The sequence below is a fragment of the Plectropomus leopardus genome, chromosome 3 (genome assembly GCF_008729295.1).
Source record: "Plectropomus leopardus isolate mb chromosome 3, YSFRI_Pleo_2.0, whole genome shotgun sequence".
NCBI lineage: Eukaryota > Metazoa > Chordata > Actinopteri > Perciformes > Serranidae > Plectropomus > Plectropomus leopardus.
The window spans coordinates 30388465-30405804 of record NC_056465.1 but is presented as its reverse complement, the minus strand read 5'-3'; the positions used below and the strand labels follow the sequence as shown (position 1 = coordinate 30405804).

At 39.5% G+C, this 17340-nt stretch overlaps 2 protein-coding genes across 2 annotated transcripts; both read right to left on the bottom strand.

The window, feature by feature from the left end:
* Positions 1 to 1241: 1241 nt before the first annotated feature.
* LOC121941396 (flavin-containing monooxygenase 5-like) lies at positions 1242 to 6281 on the bottom strand. The gene is made up of 11 exons (XM_042484191.1): positions 6225 to 6281; positions 4856 to 4994; positions 4527 to 4715; positions 4256 to 4421; positions 3968 to 4110; positions 3685 to 3884; positions 3385 to 3520; positions 3083 to 3302; positions 2918 to 2990; positions 1841 to 2093; positions 1242 to 1733 (listed from the first exon to the last, which is right to left on the bottom strand). The coding sequence occupies exons 2-11, from the start codon at positions 4985 to 4987 to the stop codon at positions 1584 to 1586; spliced, it is 1662 nt and encodes a 553-aa protein (XP_042340125.1). The 5' UTR covers positions 4988 to 4994; positions 6225 to 6281; the 3' UTR covers positions 1242 to 1583.
* Positions 6282 to 11742: 5461 nt separating this feature from the next.
* Positions 11743 to 17340, bottom strand: plpp6 (phospholipid phosphatase 6). The gene is made up of 2 exons (XM_042481037.1): positions 16346 to 17340; positions 11743 to 12852 (listed from the first exon to the last, which is right to left on the bottom strand). Exons 1-2 carry the CDS (start codon positions 16830 to 16832, stop codon positions 12485 to 12487), a joined length of 855 nt encoding a protein of 284 aa, XP_042336971.1. The 5' UTR covers positions 16833 to 17340; the 3' UTR covers positions 11743 to 12484.

Genomic DNA, 17340 nt, shown 5'->3' with positions numbered 1-17340 from the left:
GCGAAGGAATTTCAGAGTTACATTTGGCGATAATTCATGTGTTTGAAGTACTTAGCAAACGACTGCGGTTTTTAAATAGTTATCATTACGAATTTCGTCAAGTATGTGCAAAATTCAAAATGTATATGCAAAACTATACACGTTTTATATTTTGACTATAAAAGTATATGCAAAATGCAAAACATGATAATGCAGCTTTCTTTTGAGAAATCAAAGCAAATAAAATAGATAATATCCATCCAGCATCTGTCTATCTGTCTATCTATCCTCTGTGTAAAAGATGTAAAAAAAAAAAAAAAAGCAGATTTTTTTTTCACCTGGCTCCCTCTTTTTCCATTATATTACCATGAGGCACAAAAAAGTCAGCCAGATGATGTGTATAATATTGCTTTATTCACACAGAAAAAAGTTCAAGGACACTTAAAGTTAAATATGAAGTAAATGCATGTAGTTTGCTCAGTTGTACTTGACCTCTAACAATCCAGTAAATTTCAACAGACAGCAAAGAAATTATAAAGGAATAATTTTAAAAGATAGGTATCGCTTATCTGTCTTTTGCCAGATGTGTTCACATGCACACATTTGCAAAAATATGTTTGCTCTCACTTCCAAATTTGAGTTTTGATTTTGGAGCTGATGTGACTTTCATATAGTGTGGGGGAAAAGTAAAAGTGTGATAGGAATGCACATTATAGGATTTTTTTTGTTGCTAATATACTGATATTAAAGCAACCCATTTGGCTGATAACCACTATCGATAGATCCACTTTTTTCCAAACATATTTTAAGTGATCAAGTCTCTTCTGTAGTGGTTTTAACAGCATATCATGCATACTCATGATGGCCTAACAACAGATGGAGTCATAAAGTACAGTGATTTTCAGTGTATGTAATAGTCATTCATTGTGCAAGTAAGAAAGTAAATAAGAAAAGTACTTGGGATGAATGTTTTGTACGTGTTCACTTGGTCAATTAAAATAAAATTGGTTTGTTATATTGTCAGTAATCAGCACCTTGGCCAATTCCGATATTTCATTTGAAGCCAATATCTGCCAGTGCTGATATTATCATGCATCCTTAGTGTGTGAATCTGATATTGAAGATTTATGTTTGGATCTTCTATAACACATTAAGTCAGCAATGATTTAACCACGACTTGGATGCTGCAAAGAAAGGATATTGTAGAGGAATGCTGACAAGGAATATTTGTGTTAAATATGAACAGCGTAAAACAGGATTTATTACGTTTCCTTTGAAACATTTTACTTTGATGTAAAATAGTTGCATATAAACATCACTTTTTGCCAAAAGCCACCTTTTGTGATGTTATGCTATGCCGCTGGTTGGCTGGCTGGCAACTTTCTTGGCAGATACGCTTATGGATAATAAATTAATTAATGAATGTATAGATTTATACTGAAGGAATGGAGGGATGAAATACTTTTAGTATTTAGCATCAACAGCTCAGACAGTGACCCCTATTATCAATACTAAATCACAAGCCAAGCAGGAGTTAACGTAGCTAGATTAAGCAGTAGATATAGAATTTGGTTTGCATGTTTCACAGTGTTTGACCGATAAGTTCAGACTGTTTGTGGACGGATTTTGGACAGCATGGCGGGAATGACAGTTGGGTGGTGCACATGGATGTAGTACCCGGCAGCTCCTCCAGCCATAACAGTCAGGCTCAGCTTAAACAGGCGGCCAGCGATGGAAGCCTCTTGCGTCTCCATCTAGAAGATACGGGAGGGGAAATGATATTAGCAAATGGTCAGACAATTGTACTTAATGCAAACAGTGCTTTATTTTCAGATAAGTTTGGGCTTGTTTCTTTTCAAACCTTTCTGGTTTTAAGGGGCTGGAACATGCGGTCAAACTGGGTTAAGATTGCTTTGCGTGCGCCCTCCCATTTCCCTGGTCCCATCAAGCGGTACTGGTAGGCTGTGACAGGCCCCCACAGAACACTCTTAAACATGGCATAGTCTGTGAGGAGGAGCCAGAGGAGGCTGGGCCGCACCCCAATCTCTCCTGCGATGTCATCCATGTAGGAAACAAAGTCCACCTGCAGGGGTGTCAACTTTGACACGATATAGCTGTTGAAAGAATAATTGAGGAATAAATTAAAGAATTTGAAACTATTATGGACACAGTGACTTAATATAGTATAGTTCAATAGAGTGCAGCAGGAATGAGTTAAGACTCATTCCTGCTGCACTCTATTGCAGAAATTTCTGCACTTCTGGTTCCCTCGTTTTGAAACCAGTGGATTTTTTAAATTGAGTTTTTGATCAGATGCCTGAAATAAGGTCTGTGGTTAACACAAGCTTAAGAGGCTTTCACATTTTGTTCTGCAACATAAAATATGTCACTGAATACCCATTTGTTAACTCTGAAGATTTTACATAACTTAAAAAAGGCGGGCTCTAATAAGTGGCTAAAATAAACTACAGAATGTCATCATGCCGAACAGCCATGTTGTGGTGGCGATGTTAAGTCATGAGACTGTGGTGCAGATCATTTATAGATTGTTAGCTTTTCACTTTTTATGATTGCATTTACACTTAAAAATTATTTAAAAAATTATAAAATGTATTTGTGAGGATTATCTCACTGAACAAAATGTGCAAGTATCATAAACTTTGTTTTCCATAGAGCTAATTTCTTCAACAATCCAGGATCAAATAGAAAAATCCCATAGGCTTTTTGACTAGTTAACCAATGCAATGCTAACTTTTGTGTCAGCCATTCCTGCAGAACTCTAAAAAAAAAAAATAGCATTCTTAGTGTGCACTCAGACCACGTGTTTCTATAGATAAAGTACTTTAATTTAAAAAACTGGTTGGTTGCAACAAATTATCAGGCAAAGGAATATTGGGGAGATATTCAATATCATATTATGATATATTGGAAGTTTTACTTTTTCTCGATATCACTGGTGTCCTGCTCCACAGCTTTAATCATGGCCTGGTTTGACGGCAGCTTTTTATATCCTGAATAGCAAAAACACAGAAGACAGACATGAGTAAATGGACTGCTCTGAATCTGACTACTTGTTGATAATAAACTAGACATGCAGACTCACCTTTGAAGACACGTGTCACCCAGCGGGCCTGCATTTCAGCCTGGGGCATGATGGCTCCAAGGGCATGGATGAAACCCACGACAGCCAGAGTGGGATGCTCCATGTTGGGCGGAAAGACGTGCTTGTACAGACCCACGCGGTGCCCGGACTTGTACATAGCATTACTCGGCAAATAAGGGAAATCGTAGCTGTAGCCTGTGGCAAACACGATTGTATCCACCTGGAACAAGGAAGAGATACGTTGGACAAGCTTACATTTTGCCTGAAATAAAGAAAAGAAGTGTCCTTGTACAGTTTCTAACATTTTCCACAGTGCTGCCATCGTCAAACACCACGGTGGAACCACGGATCTCCTTCACGTTTGGTTTGATGATGACCGACCCAGAAAGAATCTTTAGAGGCAGATCATCGTTGATCACTGGGATCTGACTGAAGAGTCTGAGGAGGAAGCAAGGAAGGAAGATACGGTAAAGTAAATACTCTACATCCACAGATTCAGTTTTTAAATGTGATTGATTTGATTGTCTGCACAGTTTGGCAACAATGTGACAAAGTCAGACTTTATGCAGGGGAAAAATTTGTGCGGTCCGGACAGCGCCTACCTGTGTTTGGGTTTGAGGGCATACATGGTGTGGTCATACATGGCGTTGAGTTTCTTCTCACCAAACCAGTTAAAGAAGTTCATAGGAAACAGCTGGAAGAGGATGTGGACAAAGCGCGTGTTGTACTTCATGTCCACAGGCAGGCCGTTGTCGGAAACCTGACGGACGACCCAGGCACCACGACGAGTGCTCATATACACCTGAAGAATGAGACCAATAGTCAGACATCAATATTCAACTTGAAAAAGAAGGAAGACAAGCATTCGGGAAAGACTCAGCGAACCTGCTCTGCCACCCTGCTGGACTCCACAGCAATGTCACCTCCGGAGTTACCGATGCCGATGACCACAACTTTCTTCCCGTGCATGTCTTCAGCCCCCTTGTAGTCCCAGCTGTGCAGGTATTTTCCTTCAAATGTCTCAATTCCTGCAAAAGAAAAACAAAATGAACCTACAGTGGGACTATGTTTTGACCAAGTTTGCAAGTTTGGGCAACATGTGGGAATGATATGTTTTGTTCTCATTTTAATGAAAGCCTGGGCAAGATGCATCCAAGATTTGTCTGTCTTTACCTGGGAAGTCTTTGAGTGGCAGATTGGGGTAGGTGTAGTGGCCAGAGCAGCAGATAACAGCATCAAAAACATGCCTCTCCTCCTGGCCATCTCTATTCTCCGTCACCACCTCCCACTGACCAGTGCGAGTGAAATCTGGTCTTTGTTTGACGCTCTTCACTGCGGTCTAAAATATATCAAAAATAATAATGATAGATAGTTTGTGGATATTGTGTTAAACTGCATTAGAAATACTTTATAAAATTCTCTCTGCTCTTTTGTATCTTGTTACCTGGAAGCGAATGTGTTGCAGCAGTTTAAAATGTTCTGCGTACATCCTGAAGTATTTCAGGATTTTGGAGTGGTGCATGTAGTTGGGGTAATCGGCAGGAATAGGGAAGTCACTGTAGCACATCATCTCTTTGGAGATGTTGATGGTGAGAGAACGGTAGATGCTGGCCCGATTTGGCTCTGACACTTCCTGCAGAGAAGAGGTTTCAAATGACAGAAAATGTGGGAAAAGAAAAAAAGTGGTGAGATTTATCAGCGTTTGATCCTTCAGTCTCTGCAATGGAAGAGCCTGGGACTCTTTAGCTTTGTTTCTCTGGAGCGATGACTTGCCTTAAACTTCCATAGTCCGCCCATATCGTCGCTGCTTTCAAAGCAGGTTGGCACCATGCCCTCATCTAGACAAGCCTTAATGCTGGTCAGACCGGAAGGGCCAGCCCCGATCACTGCTACTCTGTGCACCATGGTGGAGCTGCAGCAAAGAAAGGGAAAAATATTTCTTTTGAACTCCTCACTCATCATATTTTAGTACATCATTCTAAACATTTAACTTTTAAGTCCCACCCTCTGTCATCTACGAGACAGTTAAGTTATATAATGATGGTAATTCTATTGACGGTACAATAAAGAGTGCCTTAATGCAGTGTTTAGTGTATTTATTGCCTTGCTTTACCAAGTGCAGAAAGCCAATACATGCAGAGTCTAACTGAACACAACTGGAACTAAATCCTCGCACCAAGAGCTGAACTGACCTTCCAGTCCAACTTGCATTATATTATCTAATTAACCCTTCAACACCTGCAGTGACACCAGTTTTCTTGTGCTGCCTTCAGGGGTCTTTCACAAGCATTTAAACCTCTGAAACATGAAAAAAATGTTTTGATTTCTTTTGAAAACATGGGAAAGGGGCAACTTGGCAAGAAATGTCACGCAAAAAGCAAAATAAATAAATAAATGAAATAAATAAATTGTAAAGAGTAAAGACAAAATTAGCTGGAAATAAGCTGAGAGTGATGATTAGATATTATCAAAAAGATTAAGAAAAATATTCATAAAATAGAAATATTATAATTCTGTTTTCAAACTTTTGTATTTAAACCTGTATTTTAACCTTTCCTCTCATCTCAGTCTCATCTTTTGTTTGTGTTTTTTTTTTCTTATTTTTTCTAATCTCTTCCTAATCATTGCTTGTTAAGTTGCTTAATGCATGACAATCAGTTTTTAAGGTCATTGGTTAGTCTTATTCATTTTCTAGGTTGTAAGTATTACTGTATAATACATGCACTTTGTTTTTCTTAAATCCACACAACAATTCAGTAATTTTTAACACTTTTAAATACCACCTACTTAGTGTCTGGACTGATATTTTCAAGCCTCAGATAGCTTTTGACATCCCATTTAACATCTCCATTGCAACTCATTGATTGCACTTGTATTTTAATTGGGTGTTTGTTTGTATAAATAAGGTGTATCTGCACTTTTGAATTATCAAAAATATTTCTGGTTGCATAGCCTATGACATAAAGCAATATTACTAAACGCCTATGCACGTGCTTATCAATCCCCTAATATCAGGATCTTTCATCAATGTTTCTCAGTTCCCAAAAATAGAAAGAAAAGCAGTTCTTACAAATATCGCAAAAATATCAGAATTTTGCAAAAAATATATCAGAAATACAACTGTAGAAGCTCTCTGTCTTACCTTGATCCTTGTGTGTCCCTTCAACTGCGACACGTCATTGAGGGGCAGGCTTTTATACTGAGATTCTCCTGAAAATCTTTTTTTTGGTCTTCTCTATGACTGCCCAAAAAAGGAAAATTAGGTTGTGGTTACTGAAATCCTGCAGGACTGGTTTTGACTAAAATTCAGTTCATGCCCTCTTAATTAAAAAAAGTGGACATAAGAGTGCTGATGAGTAACTGAATAATGCTTGTACAGGTCACTGCTGTCCGTCTGTCGGTCTGTCTAACTATTATGATGAGACAGTTTCAGATTTGCTCCCCATTTATTTAAAAATCATTACAATCAAATCGTTCAAGAACAAGCCCTCAGTGAATATTCAGCAGCACATTCAAACCCAGTGAACAAAACACAGTGTAACCACATGACCGTACACGTATATGTATATACATTAAGAATAAGTTCTATACAGAAAACACAGTATAATTTATATATAGCAAGCAAACTGAGTGCAGTGAAATATATTGGCTTCATGTTTGAACAGATGTGCTGACAATCTCTGAGAGCTGAATCAGCAAACAAAAATGCATTCTTCTTTATCGTCATGAAGTAAACAGGTGCATGTGGAATGTGCAAAATCTAGTCTGTAATCATTGTGATGAACATCTTTTTCTCAGGTGTCTGCATCACCGCAATATCAACATGTAAAACAACACAAAAGTTAACCTTAAAAATCATTTGGTCACAAAGTTCAGTGTCCAGCATATTTAGATTTGCGACAGAAGGCTAATGAAATAAAAAAGAACGGAAGATGCAACCTCGTCTTATCGCTCGATCATTGGTCAGTTATTGCAAAGAGAGGGCACAGCATGTAAGAGGTCACCGAAACTCTACAATGGGGCATTTGCATACCAGGAACAAGTTGCTCAATCACATTTCCACAGACGTCAGATGCCCACACATCATAGCCCTAATCGATAGACAAGTTATAACAGTCCAACAAACCTAGAAAGTAGGGTGCACTTGTTCTAGTTTCAGGCAGTACCATGAAGTGTGTTTACATTGAGCGTGACAGAGAAAGCTGTTGTGTAACTTATCAAATAATCTGATTCAGTCTTGCGGAACGGTCGTGTCCTCAGCAGTACAAGTCAGCGAGGAGTCAGCGAGTGCGCATGTAGTGAATGCATGGATCAGGTGCAATAGTACATGCACTGCACTGTCTTTATTTTTCTTTAAATCTATTTAGTTCAAGCCTTTATGGAAAAATATGAGAAACTGTGCTCAACTGTGTTTGAGCACAAAATTGTGTTTTAGGTTTTTTCTGCTTTAATTAAATAGTGACGGGAAAGGGGAGGCAGAGGGGATGATACGCAGTAAAAGGCCCGGGCCAGACTCGAATTAAGACCGCTGTGGTAAGGACTTGATCTCAGGGTGCCCAAACAGCTACATTTTAGGATAATTATCTGGAAACACATGCAGATACAAATTCTGCATTTGGTGCAGAATCTTCATTTCAGTCAATAGAAAACCATCACCTGAAGGTATTTCTTTAAAGTGCCCCTTATACACTTTAACAAATGTTTTTAATTTCCTACGTAACTGTAAGATCCAATTTAAAAAAAGGCTAAATTAGGTTAATTGTGTGATTGAGTTGCTAAACAAAATAATGCCTTCAACAAAATTTTCAGTTCTTCCATAAACCTGCTTGGACTCAGTCAAGAGCCAGTGATTAAGATTGAACTTAAACTGAACGCATTTCAGATATTTACACAGCCTCTTCTCTCTTGGACTGTAGGTTAAAGTCAGCCACATCTTGACCCACATTCAATAAGATGTTCCATTGACATCTGGAAGAGTGTGAGTGTTATGAAACCAGAGCAAGATTGAAAACTTCGAATTTAAACAGCAAATATGTGATCAATATACCAGCAGATTTCAGAAGAAAAGAAGGTTAAGAAGGTTATGTTGAGTGAATAGATGGTTTGTTACTTTACAGTGAAGATCTGGAAATAAAAACAGGATTTTGACATGGTTTGGGCTAATCTTTTGAGTTCATGGTTTTTTTTTTTTTTTCCAAATTAGCAAGAAAGACTGCCTAAATTCAGTGGTGCCAAAACTGCCATTACTGAATTTCAGAAAATCATTTATACTGCTGTAGTGTACACTATAGAATAGTTGAAAACTATGTTAACATTACAGTTAAAGAATAGACTACTACTACTACTAGTGGTCAACATTTTTAGTTGGACAACAATCCTGTTTTGAATGTTTTGTATCTGCATGTGTTAAGCGATTCTCTGTTCTTCAAATGGGCTGGTTGTGCTTTTATTTAAAAGACACATAAACGGCTTTAATTTGAAGGAGTATATTGATTGTTAGGAACAAAACATTTACTGGGCACAAGTTTAGGTGTAAAGTTTAGGTGAGACTTGTGGGTATTCATAGAACCCGATTTTATTCCGATATCGTGAGGTGAGAGTTCAAGGCACCCCTTTGAAAATCTCTTCGCCAATTTTCCCTCACCAAATTTTAGCCTAAATTTGGAGGGTTATTTGTCCCCTTCCCTGACAATCTAGCATGACATGGTTGGAACCAATGGATGCCAAAAAAAAAACCACATTCTCACTGCAACTTGTCAAATACCACTGCTTTGTCACTGGACCTGCACATCAAAATATGAAGCACTACGTACCCTCCTGCTTCAGTTTTACATGTTAAGGGATGGTGTGTCAAAACACTCCCCTTTTCACAGAAATGTACAGGTTCTACTTGTTAGATACATACAGTCTTTTTTTAAATAGACTTGCAACATGCGTTTGTTTTTAGGTCTATATCTTTAAGTTTATGCAACAAAAGGCCCTTGTTAGGTTTAGAAAAAACATGGTTTGGCTTAAAATATGTAAATATGTTTTCCACTAACATAATGTAACGTCACATTACATATGGCACTAATATAGCATGCTACACATACTAGCACACTACGTTGTTATTAAAATAACTGAAACTTTTGGTTTTACACAGGACACAAACAGTGGGCTCGGGGTGAAAGTCCAGAGTCTGTCTGACCAATCCACTTCGCTTCCCACTCGCCCTATGCAAACTTTCTTGATTTCTATACGACAGTTGTTGCCAGCTGCATCCGAAACAGCTGCAGTGTGAATCATACAGCTGCAGAGGGTGCCTCTGTGCATCAGCGTCTGATGTCTGGGTCCACTGACAAAACGGCTGTATTTGATGAGTGGGAGTGAGAATGGACTGGTTAAAACTGCACCACAGCCTCTTAAAGACAGTAATTTTGGCCTCAAATCATATCTGCCAAAGGGGCCAGCAATTTTTATTTTTTTTTCCAGCTTAAATTACACATCATTAGCCCTCCAAAAGTCATATTTGCTCTTCTGATTTGGTACAGGTGTGTGTCCGCTCACACTTTAGCACAGTTACCGAAAACTTTCCATGCTGTGCCCCCCAATGGTTTTATAAGGGTCAACAGCCTCCGTGGCATCGCTAACGTCAAACACTCATCTGTGTCACATCTTGACTGCTGGCGTCACTTAAAGTTTAATATTAATGCCATTTAATCTACAGCCAGTGCGTGGATATGAATTAACCTGTCCTTAAATCCCTTTACAGACTATTGCCTTTATGAATCTTTAACTGAGAAAAGTGAGAGGGAAATTTAAAATATAGTGGAAATGCATGACAAAATGTTTAAGTCACGGTAAAACTACCCACAGTGACATGTGATGTAATGTTAGAGCAAGCAGAAAAGAACAAGAAATTTCTTTGCCTTCACCTACATTTTCACAGAATTGAGATAAGAGTATGTAGAGCTCATACTGAATGTGCCATGTCAGGACTCCTGTAAGTAAACACGATAGCTTTATCCATTATAATCATGCAACAAGTTAAGCTTGAACCGCCAGAAACACTGGCTGCACTCCAAGTGTCCTCACTCACCCAAACTCAATGCCAATGGAAAACTATGTGCTGCCGCAGAGCTGATGTGAAATGACGTGTATAAATTCTCTAGAATGATTTGATGGTTGAAGAAAAAGAAAACAAAAGAACAATGCAAATATCGCAAGTAGCATTTTCACAGTGCAGAACTCTAACAAATTATCATTTTAGTCGATAGAAAACCATCACCTGAAGGTATTTCTTTGAAGTGCCCCTTAAACACTTTAACACATATTTTTAATCTCCTACATAACAGTGAGAACCAATAAAAAAAGATTAAATTAGGTTAATTCTGTGATTCAGTTGCTAATCAAAATAATACCTTCAAAACAAATTTCAGTGCTTCCATAAACCTGCTTGGACTCAGTCAAGACCCAGTGAGCAAGACTGAACTTTAACTGAACGCATTTCAGATATTTACACACCCTCTTCTCTCTTGGGCTGTAGGTTAAACTCAGCCACATCTTGACTTACATTTAAAAAGATGTTCCATTGACATCTGGAAGAGTGTGTGTTATGAAACCAGAGCAAGATCGAAAACTTCAAATGTGCTCATGTAGTGTCTTAAATGTCTGTCGTTGTACTGTAAGTTTACAGTCTACCTTAGTTTTTTTTTTTAGTTAAACAGCAAATATGTGATTAATTTACCAACAGATTTCAGATAAGACGGTTATGTTGAGTGAATAGATGGTTTGTTACTTTACAGTGAAGATGTAAAGATATATTGTACCACCCTTTGTCCTTTCAGGATGTAGCTTTCCATTCTCTTATTGGCACATGTATTGTTCACTATGTCAGGTTTCAGCTTCTTTTATCCATTTTAAGCTGTTAGTGTCTAGAGAAGAGGATTCCCAAACACTTCTTCTGATTTTAAATAATGTAATGCATGTTGGAAAATGATGACATATCTGTCTTTAAACCCATAAATCAGATAAATGCAGTTTTTCCTGAAAAGGAGAAAATGATAAAAAATGATATGATAAAATGATAAAAAATTGTAATTTGGTGTTATTATACTAAAGCAAAGTTACATTTCTGATTTTACAACTAGCAAGTGATTTATGTTAACGTGTATCACCTGAGGATGTGTATGTGATCAGTCAGAGTTGATTTGTAGTCAGCAGTTATGTGATATGCTTTAGTTGATTGGCAATGAAACACTGACTGTCAGAGAAATATGAATATATGAATATATGAGTCCATAAGTAAAGTAAATTGGTGAAATTAAAGTTTATGAAGGGTTGGGTGTGTCTACTTGAGACAATTCAATGTTTAATTCTCTCAGATGTGAAGAGGAAATAAACATTTTATAACGGATAACAGGAGGGGCCTTAGAAGTGTGAGCTGTGAACGCAATAAGGTCATAAACTGCAGTTTTTGAGCAGTCGCTTTTTGACACTTTGACACATCAGTTAAACAATGAATTTCATCAGATTTATCAGTAGAACAGCTCAGGATACATTCCTACTGATTTTTCATTTAGTTTTATATTGCACTTTTTATTTAATTTGTACTACTTATTGCAGTTTATGTGTACATTTATTTAATAAGGCTTGGTTGATTATTTAGCCCGCACTCTGTTGTCAGATTCTCAAGTGGAAATCTCAGTCTTTGAAATGAATATTTCCTAAGGAACAAAAGTGTACTAGTTTAAATAATTTCCAGTGAATTATAGACCAGTAGGAGTGAGGGGGCTTAAGGATGGAAAATGGAAAAAAACTTTTTCTACTGGTCTACTCTGATTAAAAAACCTGCACTTCTCATTGCAAGCTGGCTGGTAATTGCAACCTTAAAACGAGGACCTAAAGCGACCTTTGAATTTAAAGCTGCGTGTGGAATTTAGTGTCATCTAGTGGTGAGGTTGAAAATTGCAACCACCTGAATACCACTCGGCTCTCACCTCCATTCCCAAACATGTATTGGAATCTACGGTGGCCTTCAGATGAAGCAAAAATGTGCAAAGGCCTCTCTAGAGCTGGCGTTTGGTTTGTCTCCTCCAGGCTACTGCAGCAGAGAACCTGTGTCCTATGTTGATGTAAAGAGCTCATTAAAAGCTGACTAAAACATGATTCAGGTGATAATCCGCTGATGAAAACATAATCATGAGTATTATATTCAATTTCTGCCAACAGATGCCCCTAAATGCTACACGCTGAAGCTTTAATTGTCAGATAACTGCAGAACGAAGCTGTGTTTGATAGAGCTCTCTTCTCTAGTCAAAATACTATTTCTCTTATGTACCAGTCTAAAAGACAAAAGATGTGCAGGCGCTCTGACAATCAAGACTTTAACCGCCTTGTCTCCTCCTCCTTCAATCCTTTATATTAGGCTAACTGTCCCAGCAGCCCTTGCAGCGTTTGAGGTGAGAGCCACAACATCTCCACAAGGTTATACTGGCAGTAACCCATCCAGAAGCCAAACATCACGTCTGTCACATTGTGCCGGCCCAGCATCACTCGGCTCAGCCCCACCAGGCCGGCCCACAGCAGGACGAGCACCCTCAGCGGGGCGGCCAGCACGAGGTGTGCCAGCAGGAAACGCCCACACATGGCAGCACGGGTAGCGTGGCCTGAAGGGAAGGAGTAGCGGTCCACGGAAAAGGTGGCAAACATGTCCATGCGGTTATGTGCTGGCCGACGCCGACGTACCACTGCTTTAACAATGGCAACCAGGACGAGGTCCAACAGCAGACCTGCAGGGGATAAAGGGAAAGATGTGTTATATTGTGGTCACATTTGCAGAAAAGCCACTGAAAAAACAGATATGACAGAGACATACAGACAGGATTAACTGTAACCTCAACAACAGCAGTTATTTCTGCAGCATTGGTACAGATTTGCATCCCAACAACAGAAACACTGTCTTTTTTTTTTTTTTTTTTTACACAGAACCAAAGAAGGTGACATCATGCTGCTCCAGTGTGTGATTTTTAGATATCGTGCTAGCATCGCAGAAACAAAAAGAGTCATGACGGGTATGACGTTTAACATAACAGTGTTTGTCCCTGTTGTGACATATAACAGAAGCGTCAGCTGTGCTTTTAGAATGATAACGATGGCATAACATGGCAAAAACAATAATTTACTTTTCTTGTTACATAACGGCTGATCTTGAGCTCCTGAATTTCACTGTCTTCCCGATTTGCTGACGTTCACAGCTGCAGTTCTTCTCCTTTGAATGAGCTGCTAATTGCGGCTTTTTAAATCTCCTGCAGTGGGTTTCATGCATAACATGCCATCAAAATGTCACACCGTCCATCCCATCATCCTGTTCAGTTCTGCCGACCACGTCTTTTACACAGACCTCGTTTATACGCTGTTACTAACTCTGCTGCCAGCTCAAAGGTGAAAAAACTAAGTCCCTCTATTCCACAATCGTACCTTTTATACAGAATGGCGAAGTGGCACAATATTCTCGCCTTGAACAGGCAATGTAAAAAGTGCTATAGATGTCTTGACACACAATTTGAAATAGTTTCTTTCATTGTGAAAGAAAATCAGAACAAATCAGAACCACCCTGTAAAAACTATTTGTGTTTAAGGACAATGCCAGCTTCCATCTGCAGGAGAGCTTTACTTCTTTGCCTGACCTGAGCTGCGCTGTAATTTCTCAAAATTTCACTAGGCTTGAATGGAGTAGAGTTCACAAGATCGTGTCACAAATGTCTATTTACCACACTGAAAAACGTTTAGTTAACTTAAGCTTCCCCACGCATTCATTTATCTGTGAGAGTCCAACACCATCCAAACATCTGCTGCTGCATAAACTTCATTCGCAACTTTATTGTAATTCTGCAGGAAACACTGGCTTGTAATATATAGGAAATTCACGTTTTTTTAGTGGGCTCTGACACAAAACTGCTGCAGAGGTCCAGGCTAGAGCAGAAACTATGCAGCTCATGTAGCCTGATTTGGGCCTCATCAAAGCTCTGATCTGCAGCCTAAATTTAATAAGGCTGCCCTTCACTTGGGCAGCGAGGACTTTATGTTGCGTCATTGCATTGAGCATATGAAAAGATCTTATTTTTTAGCAGTTGCTTTATGTGCTCTGGGGCTGCAGTGCTTAAATATTAATGCAACAGTCAGGTGGCAGTGAGCCAATCGCTGCTGGGAGTCAAATGAAAGAAAATTTCAGCAAAAATTAATATGTAGCGAGACGTTTTATTCATTATTGATAACTGCTCAATATTCAGTTAACTGCTGTTGTTGAAAGCTGTGCTTTATAACAAGAGAGCTCAGACATTTAACTGTTGAGCCTGCTGTGTCCTTTAGATGCTGACGTTTTGATTTGAGGACAGTATATAGTCCACAACAACATCATCAAGAAACAATGACTTCCTCTTTCATTATGATGAGGTGGGACATTTTTAAATTATTATTATTATTATTATTATTATTATTAACCTTCAGTCGACCCTTGGACCGTTCTGCCCCGCTGCAACTGTATCTCCTAAAAACAGACAGTGAGGAGAGATTCCCCCAGAAAAGCTCATATTGCACTTTCAGACCACTCAATGCCTCTTAAAATGCAGCTTTTGTTTTATTTCAGTTCTCTGACATCTGACAATACGTAAACATGTCCAGCACTAACTACTACAAAGTATAAAATGTCAGAAAATGGTGAAAAATATACAGCGCTATTTGCTCGAGCCCAAGGTTGCATCCTAAAATCGACACACCACTGAGAAAAGAAGGCAAATTCTCACATTTGCTGAAAGCTGAAGCCAGTGGCTGTGCAGCTTTTTTATGTAAATGAATGACTTGTGGGCCATCGTCTCTGACCCACTGACTGATGTCATCATTTCCACTGGCTAATAAACCCCCACGCATTAAGAAAGACATTTTCAACTCCCCAAAAAGTCAGGTGGCATGGCACTACCCAGCCTTATCCAGTATTAGCGGAGGACAGACCTGAGATATGTCCCTCGTGGACCCAACTGGAACTACTGTCATCAGGACTCTCCCTCACTTATTTAATTACTTCACAACATTTCCCAAAACCCAGTTATCACCAAATCAATCAAGATCTGGACACAATTCTGCAAACACTTCACACTGGACAAACCCTCTACTTTAACCCCTGTTTTTTAACGCTAGTGCTGTTTGCTAAAGTTAGAGATTTGGATGGACAACTTGAAACTGCAGTTCTTCTGTGTGCCTCTCAGTCATATGCTGGCTCCCTAAATTGGCACTCAATCATCAAAACTTTGAGTGCTCCTGCTCAAACTGTAACAGCTTAAAATAAAATATACACCCAGGTTTACGAAGGGGATCTGAGTAAGGCCTAAAATCATCAAAACCTGGTTGCCTTTCCTTAGTTATTTTGAAACCTTGCCTTTTGATTAATATGTAACTGTCATATATGAATTGGTTTATTTATGTACTGCATGTGCATAAGCCAAGACGAGTTATCTCTATCTCTCTGGTGTATATATTTATTTTTACTTTTAAAAAAAATGTTCCCCCTATTTTGGTTATTTGTGTAAACCTGGATGGGAGGGTGTGGGTGGGCAATATGCACGCTTTTTAATTAATTAATTTTATCGACGATCATTACAATTAAACACAGACAAATAATGCAAAATGGCAAATATCGGCTCTGATAATCGTCTATGCTGATAATATGTCGACCCCTACTCGTAATCTGCAGACACAATTTTAAATTATTCTGATCGAGGCAACAACAAAAAAATAAATCTCGATCCCGACATATTTTGTATATATAGCTACATTTTGAGCAAACTTAACAAACTTAACAATTAGATATAGATTAGATATAATTAGTTTTGCTTTACTTTTTCAAGGCTATTGGTTTACAAGATTATTTTAGGTGAGCTCAATTTATCAGATTAGACAGTGCAGTGGCTGCAAACACAGGTGGATTAACGCTTGAACAACAGGTGTCTTCTGCATGTGAGAGTATGCAGTTCTGGTGAAGGAAAGGCAAAATGGGTCACAGAATGAACATAAATAGTCATGAGGGGTGGGACCACCTGTGAGTTCTGACAGAGGAGGTGCGCATGGGAGGGAAGACGTCAGTGACACAAATACTGCACCTCAGCCAGGCTCAGTCAGTGGTGCCAAGAGACCTGTCTGCATAAGCAAGGATTTCTGTGCGTTAATTCTCTCCTGGAGGAACACGCACAGTGAAAACATATGGAGTAACAGAAATAGCAGAGTGTTTACCCATGAGGAGGTTGAGCATGACTTCTTGTCCTGCAGCGCTGTCACTCTTGTACAGACAGTAGGCGGTCCCAGCCAGCCAGGGGATGCCATGTCCCGATATCTCTATCAGTTTCATTAACGGACGCACACTCCCCCAGGACGAGTCCTCGCAGGCGCACACCCCCAGCCGCTTGGACATCCACAGGTCGATGGCGAGAAGGGAGCTGAGCGCAACGCGGATGAAGGAAGGGTTGAGCCGTATACCGTCCTCCTCTGGCAGCCCCTGTCCGCTTCCCGTGGAGGAGCTAGAGCCCCGGCGCCGAGTGGGGCTCTCCGAGGCTCGGAGGCGGGCGGTGGTCGGGTCGGAGCCCTGCCGCTGGAGGAGATGCGGCGGAGAAGACCGGTTCAGCGGCTTAGTCAGCGACATGAACTCATAGCGGCCGTTGGAGCTGCCGAGCACTGGGCTTCCTCCGCTGCGAACGGGGTTTTTAGCTTTGGGAGAAGGCATTATATCCGATTAACCCCCAACGTGGACAGTTCAGTGTGATGTAGTTGACCCGCAGTGGTAAATTGTCTGCAGTGCCGTGCCTGTTGTCGCTCCTTTAATTCATCTGTTGTACGTTTCACAATTCTTATCACGTCCTGAAACACCGAGCTGCATCGCCATCTTTGTTGCTCTAACAGCAAAGCTGTCTGGGAAATGGTGTTTTTTTTGTTTTAGAAACGTGCACGTGATCGGCTTCCTCTGATTTATGCTATGCATTAAATCACCCCTAAATTAGATATAAAATAAAGTACAATAAATAATTGAAATAATTCTTATTTCTGATTTAAGCACCAAAATAATCCCTAAATTGTGCCTCCCTGGAAAGAAAATTACGCACCTCTAAAACGTCCCAAAGGCAAGCAAAGCACCGCACAATCTGATCTGAAATGTGGTGAGTTGTGCACTATTTGACAACCCATCCTGTGATTAAAAAGTGGAAAAAATACCTCTTTTTTAATGATGTTTACAA

Excerpts from the sequence above, each read along its gene's own strand:
- LOC121941396 (XM_042484191.1), bottom strand. The coding sequence starts at position 4,987 with ATGGTGCACAGAGTAGCAGTGATCGGGGCTGGCCCTTCCGGTCTGACC. Across the intron at positions 4,111-4,255 it reads GCCACTCAAAGACTTCCCAG|GAATTGAGACATTTGAAGGA; the intron begins GTAAAGACAGAC and ends TTTCTTTTGCAG. Across the intron at positions 2,991-3,082 it reads GGTGACACGTGTCTTCAAAG|GATATAAAAAGCTGCCGTCA; the intron begins GTGAGTCTGCAT and ends TTTGCTATTCAG.
- plpp6 (XM_042481037.1), bottom strand. The coding sequence starts at position 16,832 with ATGCCTTCTCCCAAAGCTAAAAACCCCGTTCGCAGCGGAGGAAGCCCA. Across the intron at positions 12,853-16,345 it reads CATGCTCAACCTCCTCATGG|GTCTGCTGTTGGACCTCGTC; the intron begins GTAAACACTCTG and ends TATCCCCTGCAG.